The sequence below is a fragment of the Lagopus muta genome, chromosome 3 (assembly GCF_023343835.1).
Source record: "Lagopus muta isolate bLagMut1 chromosome 3, bLagMut1 primary, whole genome shotgun sequence".
Taxonomy (NCBI): domain Eukaryota; kingdom Metazoa; phylum Chordata; class Aves; order Galliformes; family Phasianidae; genus Lagopus; species Lagopus muta.
This window is the reverse complement of record NC_064435.1, coordinates 12,226,295-12,241,584: the sequence shown is the minus strand read 5'-3', so window position 1 is coordinate 12,241,584 and position 15,290 is coordinate 12,226,295. Positions and strand designations below refer to the sequence as shown.

The 15,290-nt window shown below is 41.9% G+C and overlaps 1 protein-coding gene across 1 annotated transcript; it reads right to left on the bottom strand.

Annotated features, from left to right (window-relative positions):
• Positions 1-210: 210 nt before the first annotated feature.
• On the bottom strand, positions 211-15,206 carry DERL1 (derlin 1). Its single transcript, XM_048939304.1, has 8 exons — positions 14,934-15,206; positions 13,855-13,966; positions 10,286-10,350; positions 8,613-8,639; positions 6,239-6,334; positions 5,534-5,586; positions 4,278-4,388; positions 211-2,918 (listed from the first exon to the last, which is right to left on the bottom strand). Exons 1-8 carry the CDS (start codon positions 15,084-15,086, stop codon positions 2,780-2,782), a joined length of 756 nt encoding a protein of 251 aa, XP_048795261.1. The 5' UTR covers positions 15,087-15,206; the 3' UTR covers positions 211-2,779.
• Positions 15,207-15,290: the final 84 nt, after the last annotated feature.

The window sequence follows — 15,290 nt, the reverse complement described above, 5'->3', positions numbered from 1 at the left end:
AAAATCTGTAAAAGGATAGTAACCAAGTCAGGACACAGACTGCCAAAACTCATGGTGATAAACAAAGAAATAATTATAAATAAAGAATGATCAGAGAAAACAAGATACCCCCCACTGTGTCACAATGCAGCTGTCAGATATTCTCTAGAGACACGTGCATCAGAAAACTTGCCTTAGGTAGAATTATGATTTAGCAAAACAGAGACAATAACAGATTAAAACTTTAATTTAAAACTTCGCCAACAAAATGATTACAAAAAGGGAAATTATCTGTACAAAATAAGAAAGGAGGTACTCATTTAGCAAGAGACTGCCATTCTCAGTGTACACTAGAGGACAAACAGTGCTTCAGGTCAAGTGGCAAGCGAGAAATGAATCAAGTGAATTTACAATATGGAATTCTGTAGTGAATCTTCCATACCAGCAACGTAAATTGACTTGAAGCAGCTCAGAAGCAAACCAGCACTCATTAAAAGTGCATCTTCCTTGCAAATCCCTTTCCTCTTAATTTACAGAAGGTGGATGCACTACAGCTGAAAACAGTGCAACGCACAGGGCCAGGACAATGACTCTCACCATGTTTCCTCCCACTCGTGCCCCCTTTATGGCCTTCTGTAAAAAGATGTGCAACTGGAGTGTACCAGAATTTAAGCTGAGTCACAACCTACTGCATCTTCACTTAGCAGTTAGCTCCTGACTCAAAAAGACAAGGTATCAGCTTGGAGACAGTGATGTGATTATTATAACTAAGAACATCAGCTGCATCATGACTCCTATAAAACTGATGGTTCTGAAACTTCTGAAGTTAGCATCAAATAACAGGTGTTGGTCAACAACAGATTAGTATTTACAACACTGCAGTACTCTTTCCCGCCCACCACTGTACATAAAGACAGAGACAAGAGCATCTTTAAAACTTACAACTATATAGGCAAAAATGGCAGGTGATTTCCAAGCTCCCAAGTTCCTGTAATTCAAAGCACATACTGTGACTCTTATCACTTTTCTACATTTGCTCACATGCCTGATCAACAAAAGGGAGTTGCAATAAAGTAATGGAGCATGCATATTTTTCAGGCAAGCTGGCTGAAATCTTCTAACCAGTTTCGTATCAAATAGTATTTACAAGTTTATCAACCTTCATAATCCAGATTTAGTAAAGGGGGGGAAAAAAAACAAGTAATAAAAATGTTTTGGCCCAGATTCACATCACTAACTTGTAGATACCTGAGATACGCAAGTTGGAGCAGAACAGCCTTCTGTGCCCTGCCTACCCAGTAAAATGGAAAACACTGAAAGTCTTTGGAAGTTCCAAGACTCCAATCTCATCCTAGAAAAGTGACAGTACTCCTTTTTCTCCGCTATAGGAAAAAAAATATATATATAACTGTATTCCAACTTATGAGTCTTGATTAAATTTAGCACAGTTGCATTGCTAGCTTAAGCGTTATTCACTTGACCTTAAGCATTACTTTTTTTCCACTAGCAGCTATGACCCAAGAACACTGTGGGGTGCCCACTTTTTAAGAATCCTATGAGAGATGTACGAGTCCTCTTCACCACTGGAAAAACTGAGATAAGTAATGTGTGCTCAATTCATAAGGTGAGAAAGTAGCTAGTCAGCATTACAGCTTCCTGGATCTCAGCCCTGTGCTCTGCCTACAAGAATCCAGTACTAGGAAAACTACTGTACAGAATCATTCCCTCTCCATGTCAAAAAGATTCACCAGAAAAACTGAGATACTAATAAACAGTGTACAGTTCCTCATTCAACAATGAAAGAATCCTGTAGTAAAAAACAATAATAATCTATTATATCTTTAACCTGGAAAAGTTTATTTCCAGCTTTGATTCTCTGACCTCTTAAAGCTTTTAAGAAAAAGTTGTAGATTCAGTTATTATAAACATAATGCTGCACTGAATACCCTTTATATTAACCACAGTATGCTACATTTTCTAGTTGTAAGTTACTGTCTGTAATACCCGATTTTACAATCAAAACAGAAAGCCAGAAGCCAAGAACTTAGAAGATCTCAGGAAGAAAAAAAAAAAAACAAACCAAAGAATTCAGGCAGCTTCAGTTCAAACAGAGCAAGCCTTGGACATGCCATGAAAAATTAGGAATTTCAATTGTGTGAATATCTGCAACTGCCATTTGAAATGAAAGCCCTCTTATTCTTAGTCTTGCACATCTCATGCTGTATCGCGTTGGACATATGCTGCATGACAAGAGAAAACTGCTCTCAAAAATACAGCTTAATAATGGAAACAAACATTTGCACTTTACTTTATGAATGCAGCACAAAAATATCACTTAATGTTTCGAAAGACCCCAGGACTTAAGCACAGCTATGGAAAAAAAATCAGCTTCCTAGACATTAGGGTTAGTTTGATCCATCTGTCATACACTGAATTCTTGACCAACAAAGCTTTTAACAGGCGAGACAGAACATCAGTATATTTTTCCATCACAGCACAGAACAAGATGGCAAAAATGGAAGCCTGTTGTGACAGACAGACAAGACTGTACAAAGGCAGCTTGTTTTTAATGGCAGAATCAAGTCTGACACTACTGGCTAGCCTGGAGTAAGATCTATGTTTTCCCTTCTGAACATTTTTCTTAATTTTCTCTTGCACCAGAAAAATTGTTCCAAAACAGTAAAATCCAACAGCACTACAGAGAGCTCAGTTCTTTAGCAAGCTCTGCACCAGGAAGGATCAATCCTACAAGCAAATAAAACCAAAGAGTTGCTGTTTCCCAAGGGCAGGAGGAGTTTTTTCACTGGTCACCTAGCCGGAAACCTTGACCCCAGTTGTGTCTTCCACCACCCTGCTGATCTTCTGCAGCTCTTCTCATGCTAGCAGGTGGGATACCAAACCCTGACACTCCTCCTCTCCTGTTTGGCAGCCAGCGGTACCTAGGACAAGCCAAAAGAGAGAGTTTGAGAAAGAGTTGTATCTTGGGAGTGATTACCAGAATACTTTCCTATGCACTCCTTTTACCTGCTAGGCTTTGCAATAAAAATACTTTTTGAAAGCAGTACCTCACAGAATTCTTTTACTGTACTGAGGGCTTAAAATTGGAAATAAGAACTCTGGGGAGCATGCACCTTTAGGATATGTTCATATATAACAATCCAAACAAAGAGAAAAGATGCATAATACGAATTGACTCACTGTTGAGAATAAACACTGTGATATAAACTTGATTCCCTGAACTCCTTTGCCTTTTCCCCCCGAAGAAGTAATAAAAAAAATCCAAATTAATTCTGAGCATCTCTCTCTCCAACTGTTACAAAGCTACAATTATCTCACTGCTCTCTAAATAACCCTTCCTGAGGAACTGCAGACCAAAGGCTCTAAGCACCTACTTTGATTAAGTCAAAGTTTAAGTGACCTGGACAGCACAAACTGGGGCTGTAAGACCACATCATCCAACTCAGACTACCACTGAAATGTAATGACCTAAAATACAGCTTTTCTGCAGATGTCAATCCAGGGTGCTATCAACACAGAGTTGCTTCAGCTCTATAATAAATAGTTAGCTATAGCTCCTGTGAGGTGCAACTGTAATTCAACTTTGCGTCTTCTAACCTTCTTATAGGGCAAACCCTTAACTAACTACACTGCTAACTGAAGCTTGGTAGAGAAAGAATATTTACAGCTCAAATGGATGTGGTCACAAGGAATTGAAACTGCAGTCTTTGGCTTCTGATCTTAATATTCCAGTGCCAAAACAATGAATAGGTTACAAAAAGAGCACTTCAGAATCCAAGACTTGAATTCTCAGCCAGGGTTACTGATACCAACTGCAGAGCAGATAGATATAAAGGCACCCAACAATTCTACAACAGATTTCTGTCATTATGTATTGCTTAACTGGTAGTTACTGTAATGATACATGGAAATTGAGAAAAAGGTTGTTTACAGGAAAAAATAATTTAAAAAGAATCCGATGGATACTGTTTGATAATTGGCAGGGAGGTTTCTTTACTACAGTTTAATTCACTAGGAGAGGCATAGGTTTTCCTCTCACTCTCAAGAGTGGGTATGGAACACAAGTAATCCATTGGGAAAACAAGGAACACTGACCATCTACAAGAAAAAAAGCATTTTGATGACTCAATCTGCACGCAATAGCACAGCCTTTAAATGCTGAAGCACGCTCATTTAACAAAATATTTTACACTCTGCAATCCCAGAAGATATACGTCCTTATAAACAATCCAGAAAACTGGCCCAAATAAACAGTGAGCTATAATATAAAGTCAGCTTACAAGAATTGAGGTGTGGACAGAAAATTCCTTCCTCCCAGATCCATTGGATATTTAAACATTAGGAAGAAATACAGGTGTCCAACCAGATTTCCTATGAGCTCATTGATGACTCTGCAAGGAAAAAGAACAAGCACAGTTTTGCAGGCCGTTTTCCCCAGAAATAAAAGAGTACTCATCTTCTGCCAGTTACTGTTGTTCACCTGCCACAGGCACTGCCAGCGCCATGAACCACAGAAATTTCCCTTCCCTCAGCATTTTGCAACCACTGCTTTAGAAGGGCCAGCATTCAGCGCCAATGCATCCACAGGCTGCTCCAGCCTCCCTTCCAAGCATTCTCACAGACTGTACTGAAAATGCAATTAAATGCTTGTTTACTGCAGAGAATTAGACCGTATAGCCATTAGTGTCCTAAAATAATAGTTGGTAGAGCTTGAGAAGTTATTGCTGTTTTTGCTGGACAACCTGTCTCCTCCTGTACTGTTTTGTTCCTAATTTTGCAGGAACACTGCTGAATGGAGGCCCTTGAGTATTTTCTGTCATGCATAGAAACAGCAGGTATCTAGCAAGCAGCCTTCTCAAGTAACGGATGAGTCAGTAGGAGGCACAGCCAGAAAAGGGAATTGGTTTTGCCCTATTCCCATCTCCTCCTTTTATAAATTAACCATGCAACTTGCTGTTGTCATTGTGTTACAGCGGCACCAAGTGGCCACAGCCAATACCGGGCAATAATAGGAAACTGCACACAGAGATCTCTGCATCACTGTTTGCTCAGAGAAATGCCAAACAAGCCAACAGAGACAGAAAGTGCTAATATGGCACTCCACAGGCTTGCAGTCGCCATTTCTTCGTGTTTTGCATGCTGATAAAAGCAGCACATTGGATGAGATTCTGATGGAAAGAAGAAACACCACTTAGAAGATTCAAATTATGTTTGTTCCCAAAAATCAGCAGTAACGGCTGGTCTTACAGGATGAAATCTTCCTTTACTGGGCATTATGCTCTTAGTAAGGAAATGGCCTAATGCACAGATCTACCAGACCAATCAAATTATTACTATTTTCTCCTCACCTACGTTCTCTAGCTCTCACGTCCACATCTCTTTGCATTATCTTAGACAATCACCATACAACACTGACCAGGATCAGACCAATTATACAGCTTTGAGCCTCTTATTTTAGTAATGCTGCTGATGAGTGACAAGAGAGAGCTGTAAAAGACTTCATAACTTCAAATAGGTCTTATCTGTAAATACATACGATCCTCCAATGATGTAGTTGAATCCCAGAATAACCCATGGAAGGTAACAGGCCTGAAAAAGAACAGGGATACATAAATTGTATGTGCAAGTGTGGAATTTGAACCTGCTTAAGATCCACTGCACTGCTAAGTATGATTAGACTCCTAATGTTTTAGCACTGCACAGATCTTGTTATATTAACTTTAGTAGATTACAACCAAAAAGGTGGTTACTCTAACCTGAGCAACCACCAACGTGCGGACAAATCAAACTTGTTTTAAGTAGACACATCTTCTGCCATCTACATTCCATGCCCATCTGAAACAAAATCCTAATATTTCTGAATTTAAGAGGGTCTGGAAACAACAATCAAAAGAGTTTTCATCACAAGACCTGGCAGAAACAAACCAACCTGCACAGGAAAGAGTAATTTCAAAACATTTTCTCAATACTGTTCAGCTTTTAGTTGGATTAATTATTTTTTTTTCCCTCTTTTGTTCAGACCAATGGATTTCAGTGGTCACTCAATACAGTGGCTTTACTGAAGAGATGTCCTCACATCATATGGAAGACAATGAAGAGAACTGTCTTTGTTGCATCTCAAGGAGTATATATCTTCATGAAAGCATAGGACATCCTTAATTGGAAAAAATACTTTCATTTTGTCCCTCATTGCCTTTGTAAGCATATTCAAGGCAGAAACCTTTCCAATAATACGATTTACCTTAAATCTTGTTCCAAACCAAAACGATACAATCATGTCTCTGTTCAGCTGGGCCCACACATAAAGGACAGACATGATGAGCGGAATCATCAGCAACTGCAATGTTAAAAAGACAAAAAGTTACCATCAATTTCACAGAAGTCTGAGAAATTTCAACAGGCACCAGAAGTTCTAAGGTTTAAAAGCATGATATATCATCAAGTCTTGAAAGATTGCCTCAGAATGTTCACCACGTGCCATGCATCTGCACACAAGATCAGAAAGCTAAGCAAGAGAACACAGACATTCTCTTTTGCTGGAAAATATTCTTAACGAAGACAAGGTCCCCATTAGGTTACAGTCTAAGACAGCTTTGGTGAGCCTGTAAGCCCAAACAGGTGGTGTAATTTGTGATAAGGTACAAAATTACCAAGTCACATATTAAAAATAGGTTTGCCCTGAGTGTCTGACCAAACATTACTTCTCCTCACTTCTAACATGTGCAGTCCATGCTTCAGGGTAGCAACAGCATCACAAGACCAAGACTCCAAAGCAACTACGTGGAACAATAAGCACTGGTCCCAGCTCCTGGTACCACACCTACAGCAACCAGCACCGTTTGTGCCACAATCATCTCCATGTACGATCCAAGGCACAACCCCAACACATACTCATCTGAGACTACTCTAACATGCCAGATGAAGGGCTCCTGCACATAATTTCCAGTCCTGTGTCTCTCAGACCATCACCGAGGGGAGGTGGTGGAGTCTCCTTCTCTGGAGATGTTCAAGACCTGCCTGGATGCCTACCTGTGCTACCTGCTGTAGGGAACCTGCTTTGGCAGGGGGGCTGGACTTGATGATCTCTGGAGGTCCCTTCCAACCCCTACAATTCTGTGATTCTGTGATTCTGTGTGCCAGCAAACCACCACTGTGAAGTACCACAGCCAGGCACGGCAAAATTACCTTGGTAGAGCTTGGAGTCAACCCCTGCTCCATGTGAGGAGAGTATTTCAAATACTTACACAACTGTGCATGAGCTGATGGGATTATTTTTGGTGAAACAAATAGAATATTCTATTGCAGCTGTCTGCTGATTTCTAAACTGGAGAATGCACCATCAGTAGTACAAAACAGCCTGAGTGATTGGAAGAGACGATAAAGCACACTCCTTCAAGAGTGGTACAGTTAACAGGTTCCACTGAAAGCAGCCTTTCCCAAGTTATACCAGCACTTTGACTCTCCATACCAACACCTTAAGTTCATTATTAAAATGATTTTTATTTCACTGAAAAACAGTTTCTGAATGTAATTGAAAGGGAGACCAGTTGTCCTACTCTATAATCTCATTTTCCAAGCAAGCCACTCAACACAAGGGAAAACTCCATTTTAACAAAAACACATTTATATCCCAAACAACCTTCTTTTAAGCAATATTTTGTGCACAAATTTAAAACACATTTTATCTTTCTTTTTTAACAAAAAGATACAAATCAATGCAGTCAGTTTAAAATTTCTAAAATGTGATTTCAGCACTCTTTTGTAAAAAAAAAAAAAAAAATTGGATCCTTCTCTATAACAAAAAATAAATAAAACAGTAAATGTAAAATTATTAACAGATTATTATAAACTGAAGTAAATCCTGATTGCAAATGCACAATTGCTATGTCTATCTATGAAAGGAGCCTAAGGAACAATCTAGTAAACACTAAGGTAATCTTGTATAGAACTGGGGATATTGGTGTGAGCTTTGTGTGATGGGAACAGAAATAAGATGAGGATAACAGCAAAGATGCTGAAGACATGCAGTTACCTGACACAACTGCATTCAAGAAATGTTTCTCTTATTCCCTCCATTTTAACATTTGGGCAGAAAAGAACTCCCTCACTGAAGCTGGTCCTTCAGTCTGCTATTTAATCATTCCTGTGAGCATTTTGCACTTCACAGTTCTGATATGAATCTGAAGCTGCATTTTGTACAATAAAGTCTTCAGTCAGCAAATGAAAGGAATGAATTTGAGAAGACTAACCTAGGAACCACATTTAACTAGAAGAGTCAAAATACAGAAACACAGTCGTTAGAGGAAACTGTATATATATATATGAAATCTTGGGACTCTTTTTAGTAAAATGCAGGTAATTCCTGACTGCCAGAGCTGATTCTCACTCCTTGACTCCAAAGTCCAATCCAGGCTTACAACATTAGCTGAAGCCATCTCCAAGTACTCAAACTGAAAAAAAACTAATAGTACACACAAAGCCAAAATATTTTGATATAAACTAAAATAACCTAGCTTTAACTGTGTTCAGTGGTCATGTGGATAACGCTGCCTATAAGGCTGGTAAATAGCAAAAAAACTGAAGAATATTACCTAAAAAAGCTGCACTGCACTTACCTGCATGTCCATTGCCAAGCCAGTTATCTGCCATTTCACCATTAAGGAAAGAGCAGCAGACAGACAAAAAGAAGCTATGAACAGAATGCATTTAGCAATTCACAAACACACAACATGGCACCAAGGTTTTGCCTACATCATACATTCAGCTTGCTCCCTTACACCACGTATGGAACAAGCACTTGGAATCTTTCAAAATGACAAGTCAGAAAGTCAAACCAGTAGATTCATCTCATAGTCCACAGCCAGCAGACAATAACCACAGTAATGCAGATGGCTTTTTAGCAACACAGGTTGTTTTCCTAGTTACAGCTGTGGCTCAACAGGACTAGCAGGAATTCCCTCCATGCAGTGGAATGTGAATAGAGATGGTTAATCTATTGATAAAAGGTGGCATTTCTACATAATAGTTTTACAATAGTTTTCTTGACTGCATCTTGTTTACATTGGTGTTAACATTCCCTCTTTCCTACATGTTGTGCCACTGCAAATTGCTGCAAGGAGGCTGGGAAAAGCACCAACAGAACAGGAATGGCTCCAAGGATGGAGGTTCCAAAACTTCACCATACAACCTGTGACATCTGATCAGTGCCACAGTAAAAAGATTATTTCTTGCATCTAAACAGAAAATCTGTTTCATTTCGTGCCTGTTTTTTTTCTCACCACCACAGGATGAGAGAAATCTGCCTTTTCCTTTACTCCCTCCCCCATCAGGTAGTATCCATACGGATGGGATATCCCTAAACCTTCTCTTCTCCTGGCCTGAACAGTCCTAGCTCTCTCTGCTTTTCCTCATGTGACACATGCTCTTGTTCCTTAATCTTCACAGCTCTTCACTGGAGCTGCTCCAGTACATCCAAGTCTCTCTTGTACTGGAGAAGTACTGAAAGTTCTGCATCTCTTATAGCTGGGCTGCATGCAGCCCCTCAGTCTTCCCGCCAAACCTGAGCAAGAGCCTTTCCCCTGCAGAAAACACGTTGCTCAGTGCAGCCCAGGAGGCACTCAGCCACAAGGGCACATTCCCAGCTTACAGTCAAACTGGTGACCACCAGCACCTCCAAGTCCTTTTCTGCAAAGCTGCTTTGCAAACACCAAGTCCCCAGCCTCTTCTAGTGCACGAGGCTGCTCCCCATGGGCTATACCGAGCTTCATGAAATTCCTGATCAGCCCATTTCTCCAGCCTGTCAAGATACCTGTGAATGGCAGCACATCCATCTGGTGCAACAACTCTCAGTTTTATATCCGAGATCTAATGAAAATTCAGGTAGAACAGCACAGCTCAGGGCTGTTCCCAGCATTCCTAGACCAACAAATCCAGCTTCTTCAGGAAGTCTGCCAGAGAAGCTATTACAACACTGCTCTCACAGCCTTAGCTGCCTTGCTCCCAGCAGGTAAGGGCTCTTTTTGCAAGATACCCCTGAATTCCACTGAAGATCACTATTAGGTCTCCCTGGAGCTTTCTCTTCTCCAGGCTGAACAGCTCCAGCTCACTCAGCAAATTACAAACTTGTGTCAGTACATACATTAGCATTCTCCTGCAAGCCACCTGTTACCTTTCCAAGAAGACAGAAGCTTACAAACATTTCTACACTTTAAAACTTAGTTGCTAAGAGCTGGTCTTTAAGACAGAAATCAGAGAACCAAAATACTCCAGAAGATGAACAGAAGGATACAACAATGCAGATCCAGTTAAACAGGAGCATGAACATGTAATCTGCTGGTCTTCCATCAAAAGCCCCTGTAAACAGAAAGAATTGTTAGGGATGGTACAAACTCATAAGAAATTACAACTCTACCTTTACAAGTTTTAAGAAATCTTCAACTAATAAGAGTTATTCTACATACCGTCAATGGCTTATGATTTTTAGTTTTTAAAAGTCTTAGAACAACAATAGGAAGCAGAACAACAATAGGAAGATGTACTTACACAGCAAAAGCACAAATGCAAAGTTTAACAATCAAGTCATGTGAAAACCAGTCCAGTTAAGCAAATCATGTCCTCCTTACATCACCAAGATGGTTTTACACTCCAGAAAGCTACTATACTATGACAGACATTACACATGTATTCAGTACCTTCTTCCAAGGAGAAACACTTGCCTAATTTCCCATTCCAAATGGGTGTCAACATTTTCCAGGACCAAAAAAAAAAAAAAAAAAAAAAAAAAAAGCAACATTCCCTGCAGATGATATAACATTAAATTACCTTTAGATGCCCAGATGAGTTTATGACCTGGCAAAGAGAGGAGTTAAAAACACAAAACTCCCAAGTCTGGTAAGATGCTGGCAGAACCCTCAGCATCTGAGCTGAATTCCTATCAACCTTCATATAACTTCATTCAGGCAAAAAATACCCAGGAATACTGCTGACACAGACCCACAACCCAGCAGCAAACAGTTCATCACAAAAAAGCTGATTTCACAAAATCACAGAATCACCAAGGCTGGAAAAGGCCTACAAGATCACCCAGTCCAACCATCCACCTATCACCAATAGCTCTCACTAAACCATGTCCCTCAACACAACATCCAAATGTCCCCTGAACACCCCCAGGGCTCGGTGACTCCACCACCTCCCTGGGCAGTCCATTCCAGTGCCTGACCACTCTTTCAGAGAAGTAGTATTTCCTAATGTCCAGCCTGAATCTCCCCTGGTGCAGCTTGAAGCCATTCCTTCCAGTCCTATCACTGGCACACGAGAGAAGAGGCCGACCCCCAGCTCACTACAACCTCCTTTCAGGAAGTTATAGAGAGCAATGAGGTCTCCCCTGAGCCTCCTCTTCTCCAGGCTGAACATTCCCAGCTCCTTCAGCCTCTCCTCATATGGCCTGTGTTCCAGACCCCTCACCAGCTTTGTTGCCCTTCTTTGAACACGTTCCAGGGCCTCAATATCTTTCTTGCAGTGAGGGACCCAAAACTGGACACAGAACTCGAGGTGCGGCCTCATGAGTGCTGAATATAGGGGAACAATCACCTCTCTGCTCCTGCTGACAACACCGTTCCTGATGCAAGCCAGGATGCCATTGGCCTTCTTGGCCACCTGCACACACTGTCAGCTCGTGCTCAACTGAGCATCAATCAATACCCCCAGGTCCATTTCCTCTACAGTCTTCCAGCCACTCTGCCCCAAGCATTGCCTGGGGTTGTTGCAGCCAAAGTGCAGGACCCGGCATTTGTTCTTGTTGAAACTCATCCCATTGGCTTCAGCCCAGCTCTCCAGCCTGTCCAGATCCCTCTGCAGAGCCTCGCTACTCCCAGGAGGATCAACACTTCCAGCCAACTTGGTGTCATCTGCAAACTTACTGAGGGTGCACTCAATGCCCTCATCCAGGTCTTCATTAAAGATACAGAAGAGCACAGGCTCCAACACTGACCCCTGGGGAACACCACTTGTGACCAAATTTACACACTAAACTTTTGACTTCTGATTTACACACTAAAACATCCAAAAAGACAGAGTGCCACTGCTTAATCTTAGCACTTTGTGGCTTCCTGTATCCGTTTCACATTATTCGAGTTTAGCCATGCATGTTACACAACATGGTGGGAAAGAAGAAAGAAAAACCTTTAAAAAACTATTTGGGCAAGCTTGATATTTGAAGAACAACATAAAACTGAATTTTCCCCTCATTGTGGCCATACTACAAGCCAGTGAAGTGCTGCAGACTCACAGTCCCATTGTTCATACTATTGTGAACTCCACATATTCCCATTACGGTTTCTGATTAAATTTGTCATGTTCTTCTCCAATGGAAACAAACAAAAACCACATCAATCTCATTTCCCTCAGGAAACTAAAAATCAGCTTGTTAGGAAGACAAGTACAATATAAAACCACATGGATTTTTGTCCCCCAGTTAAATCTCCTCCCCTTTAACTTTGAAGTTACTATGCAACATCTCTGTACTATCAAAACTCACGTGCAACTCTGAAAATAATAATCTTTATTCCTCAGTTTCACTGAGTAAGGAAATAGATCTATGCCAATGTCAGCCTGTAAACATATTACCAGGAGTTTACACACTTCACACTATCAGAAGTGCAGAAGGATCCAAGAATTTTTTGTAGAAAGACTGACATGATCAAGAACTTTATACCAAAAAATTTACTGTTAAAATATGGTGAAATGCTTTGTTTCACACCACAGAACCACAGCTGACTTCCCAGTTTCAAAATACAGATATGTAGTGCAGGTATGTAAATTTATTGTTGAAATATCTGACTTCTTTCCAGGAGACTTCTGCCACAGCACAACTAGCACATATATATATATATATATATTTTTAGAATATGTCCAAGCAGTGATGTCTTATAATCCCCTATATTCATCATGAACTCTCATTCCATATAGCTTTGCACAACTGAATGTCATAACTGTCCTTACTTACAAGCATGTGTTTATAACCTTCCACCAACAGACAAGGAACCATTTCTAGTTACTAAACCACTACTACTTACTTAAGAAACAACCAAATACAATACTGCACCATGGCCACACTCCTTTATTCCCGTTATTCTTCTTATGACTCAAAAGGTATCCCACAAGATTCTCCGGAAGACAGGTTGATAGGGGAGCTCCCTACAGCAGGTTTTCCCTAATTCCCCCCCATCTTGCAGTGCATTTCCACTTCAACCATCAGCTTTGGGATTCCGTTAGTTAATTAATATGACTCTTTTTTCCATTGTCTGATCTGCCTTCTACTCTCAAAAACCAACTCGTTCCTTAACTTTTCACATTTCTATTTGACAGAAGAGTATGCTTCATTTGTAGAGGATCTCTCTCAATTCGGAATAGCCTACAGAAGAATACAAGTAAGAATCTTTGCCTTTAAAAAAGAGAAAAAGCAATATCATTATTTCCTCACGAAAGATACCTGTTATTACATATGCTGCATCACACTTTCATATTAATAGACATCAGACATATGGAAACAGAAGTGAAACTATCTTTTAGTCTCTCTTTCACTTCCTGATATCTGACAGCTAGAAGCAGCAGGTCCTCCTGTAGAAAGGATCCTAACTGAACAGGCTCCCTGCCCCAAAGAGGCAGCCATAAAGTTTTCAGAGCAGTTTCTCCTTGGACTGACATAAGAAGGCACAGAGATGAGCCCTATTCCTCAATTCTTTCTGAACCAGCCACAGTTCCACCAAACAGTCCCAGCAGGAGCTCTGTCTGGCAGTGCTAGGACTCCATTAACTCTAGACAATTTACCATTTGCATACAACATAATGGACAACATACCTGTTTCTAAACGTGATGAATATTGATACAGGAAATACAAATTCACCAAGTAGAGAAAACCTGTTCCAGGTCCCACTGGGAAGAAGAAAGTTGCCGTTATTGGCCGCCAGATCTGTACAAAGAAAAGGACATTTATACACTGCAGAGTGAGATCATACATACACACACGGGTTATTAGCTTTCACTTGCTAACAATTAACTGGAAGATTAAGAACTAGATTAAAAATAGCCCAAGTATCACCTACCACTACTTCAGCAGCCTCAACAGTTGCTTCTTCATTTGATAAGCAAATCCATTAAGATTACAACAGAAATCCCACACAACTTTCCCAAGCACTTCCATCACACCCACACAGCACCAAATCTTCGCTGCAGTGCAGAAGGGACCTGCTTGCAGGGATCAGGCCCCATTTTAAAAGGGGTACAGAATCCACTCTGACCTGTTGCACAGGAGGAGCTCCCACAGCAACCTTCAGTGTGTATCTGCAGACAGCACAGGGTGCTTGGAACATTTGCGAGGCTCCTGAGAGCTTCTCAACCATCAGCACCGGGCACAGCTAAGTGCAGGACAGCACACAGCCAGGACAGAAGGTGACTGCCTATCTTCAATGGGCATAAACACCTTCAACGGGCAGTGTTTACACCAGATAGCGCATCAGAATGCTGAGCATCACATTTCCATTGTAGAAATGCAGAAAACTGTAATTTGAGGTATTAACTTTTGTGGACGGCAGGTGAAGCTAACAGACGGCTGTTCCGCTTTTCACTAGAGCAACAATGCAGCCACGTACAGAAATGTAAAGGAACCTCCTCAACAGAAACCACGAAGATGAGGCCACGGAGTTATGCCAACTCCAAGCTCCGCGGCCTTCCCGCCCACACAGGGTGCCAGGGGGGCCGTGTCACCCTGCCGGCCGCACTGCCCAACCGCTCCGCAGCCGGGCCGGGCCGCTTTCCTGCTATGAGGAGCTCCACCCGCACCCCGCACTACAATTCCCAGCATGCCGCGCGCGCTCGGCCCAGGCTAGCCGCGGTGATGGCGCCGCAGGGCACGCCGGGACCAGTAGTGTGGCCCGTACCTGGAAGCGGTTGATGAAAGCGTCGGGCCAAAGGAAGAGGTAGACGGGACTGACGAGACCCAGCTTGCCGATCAGCGGCACCGCGATGGAGCCGGCGAACCAGTAGCGGGTGATGAGCGGAATGCTCCGGAACCAGTCCCCCAGGTCCGACATGTCGCAGCCACCGTCGCCGCCGAGGACTCACAGGAACCGACGGCTGAGGGAGAGACAAGAGCAGCGCCGGAAGGGCACAGCCCCGAGCCAGACGTGGCGCCGCCGAGTTCGGCCGACTCGCGCACTTCCGGCCCCACCCCCAGCTGCCGCGAGAACTACAGCTCCCGGCATGCTTCGCGCTCGATTTGGGCTGATCCATTCTAC

Excerpts from the sequence above, each read along its gene's own strand:
- DERL1 (XM_048939304.1), bottom strand. The coding sequence starts at position 15,086 with ATGTCGGACCTGGGGGACTGGTTCCGGAGCATTCCGCTCATCACCCGC. Across the intron at positions 13,967-14,933 it reads CTTTCATCAACCGCTTCCAG|ATCTGGCGGCCAATAACGGC; the intron begins GTACGGGCCACA and ends TTCTTTGTACAG. Across the intron at positions 8,640-10,285 it reads TTAACTGGATCTGCATTGTT|ATAACTGGCTTGGCAATGGA; the intron begins GTATCCTTCTGT and ends GTGAAATGGCAG.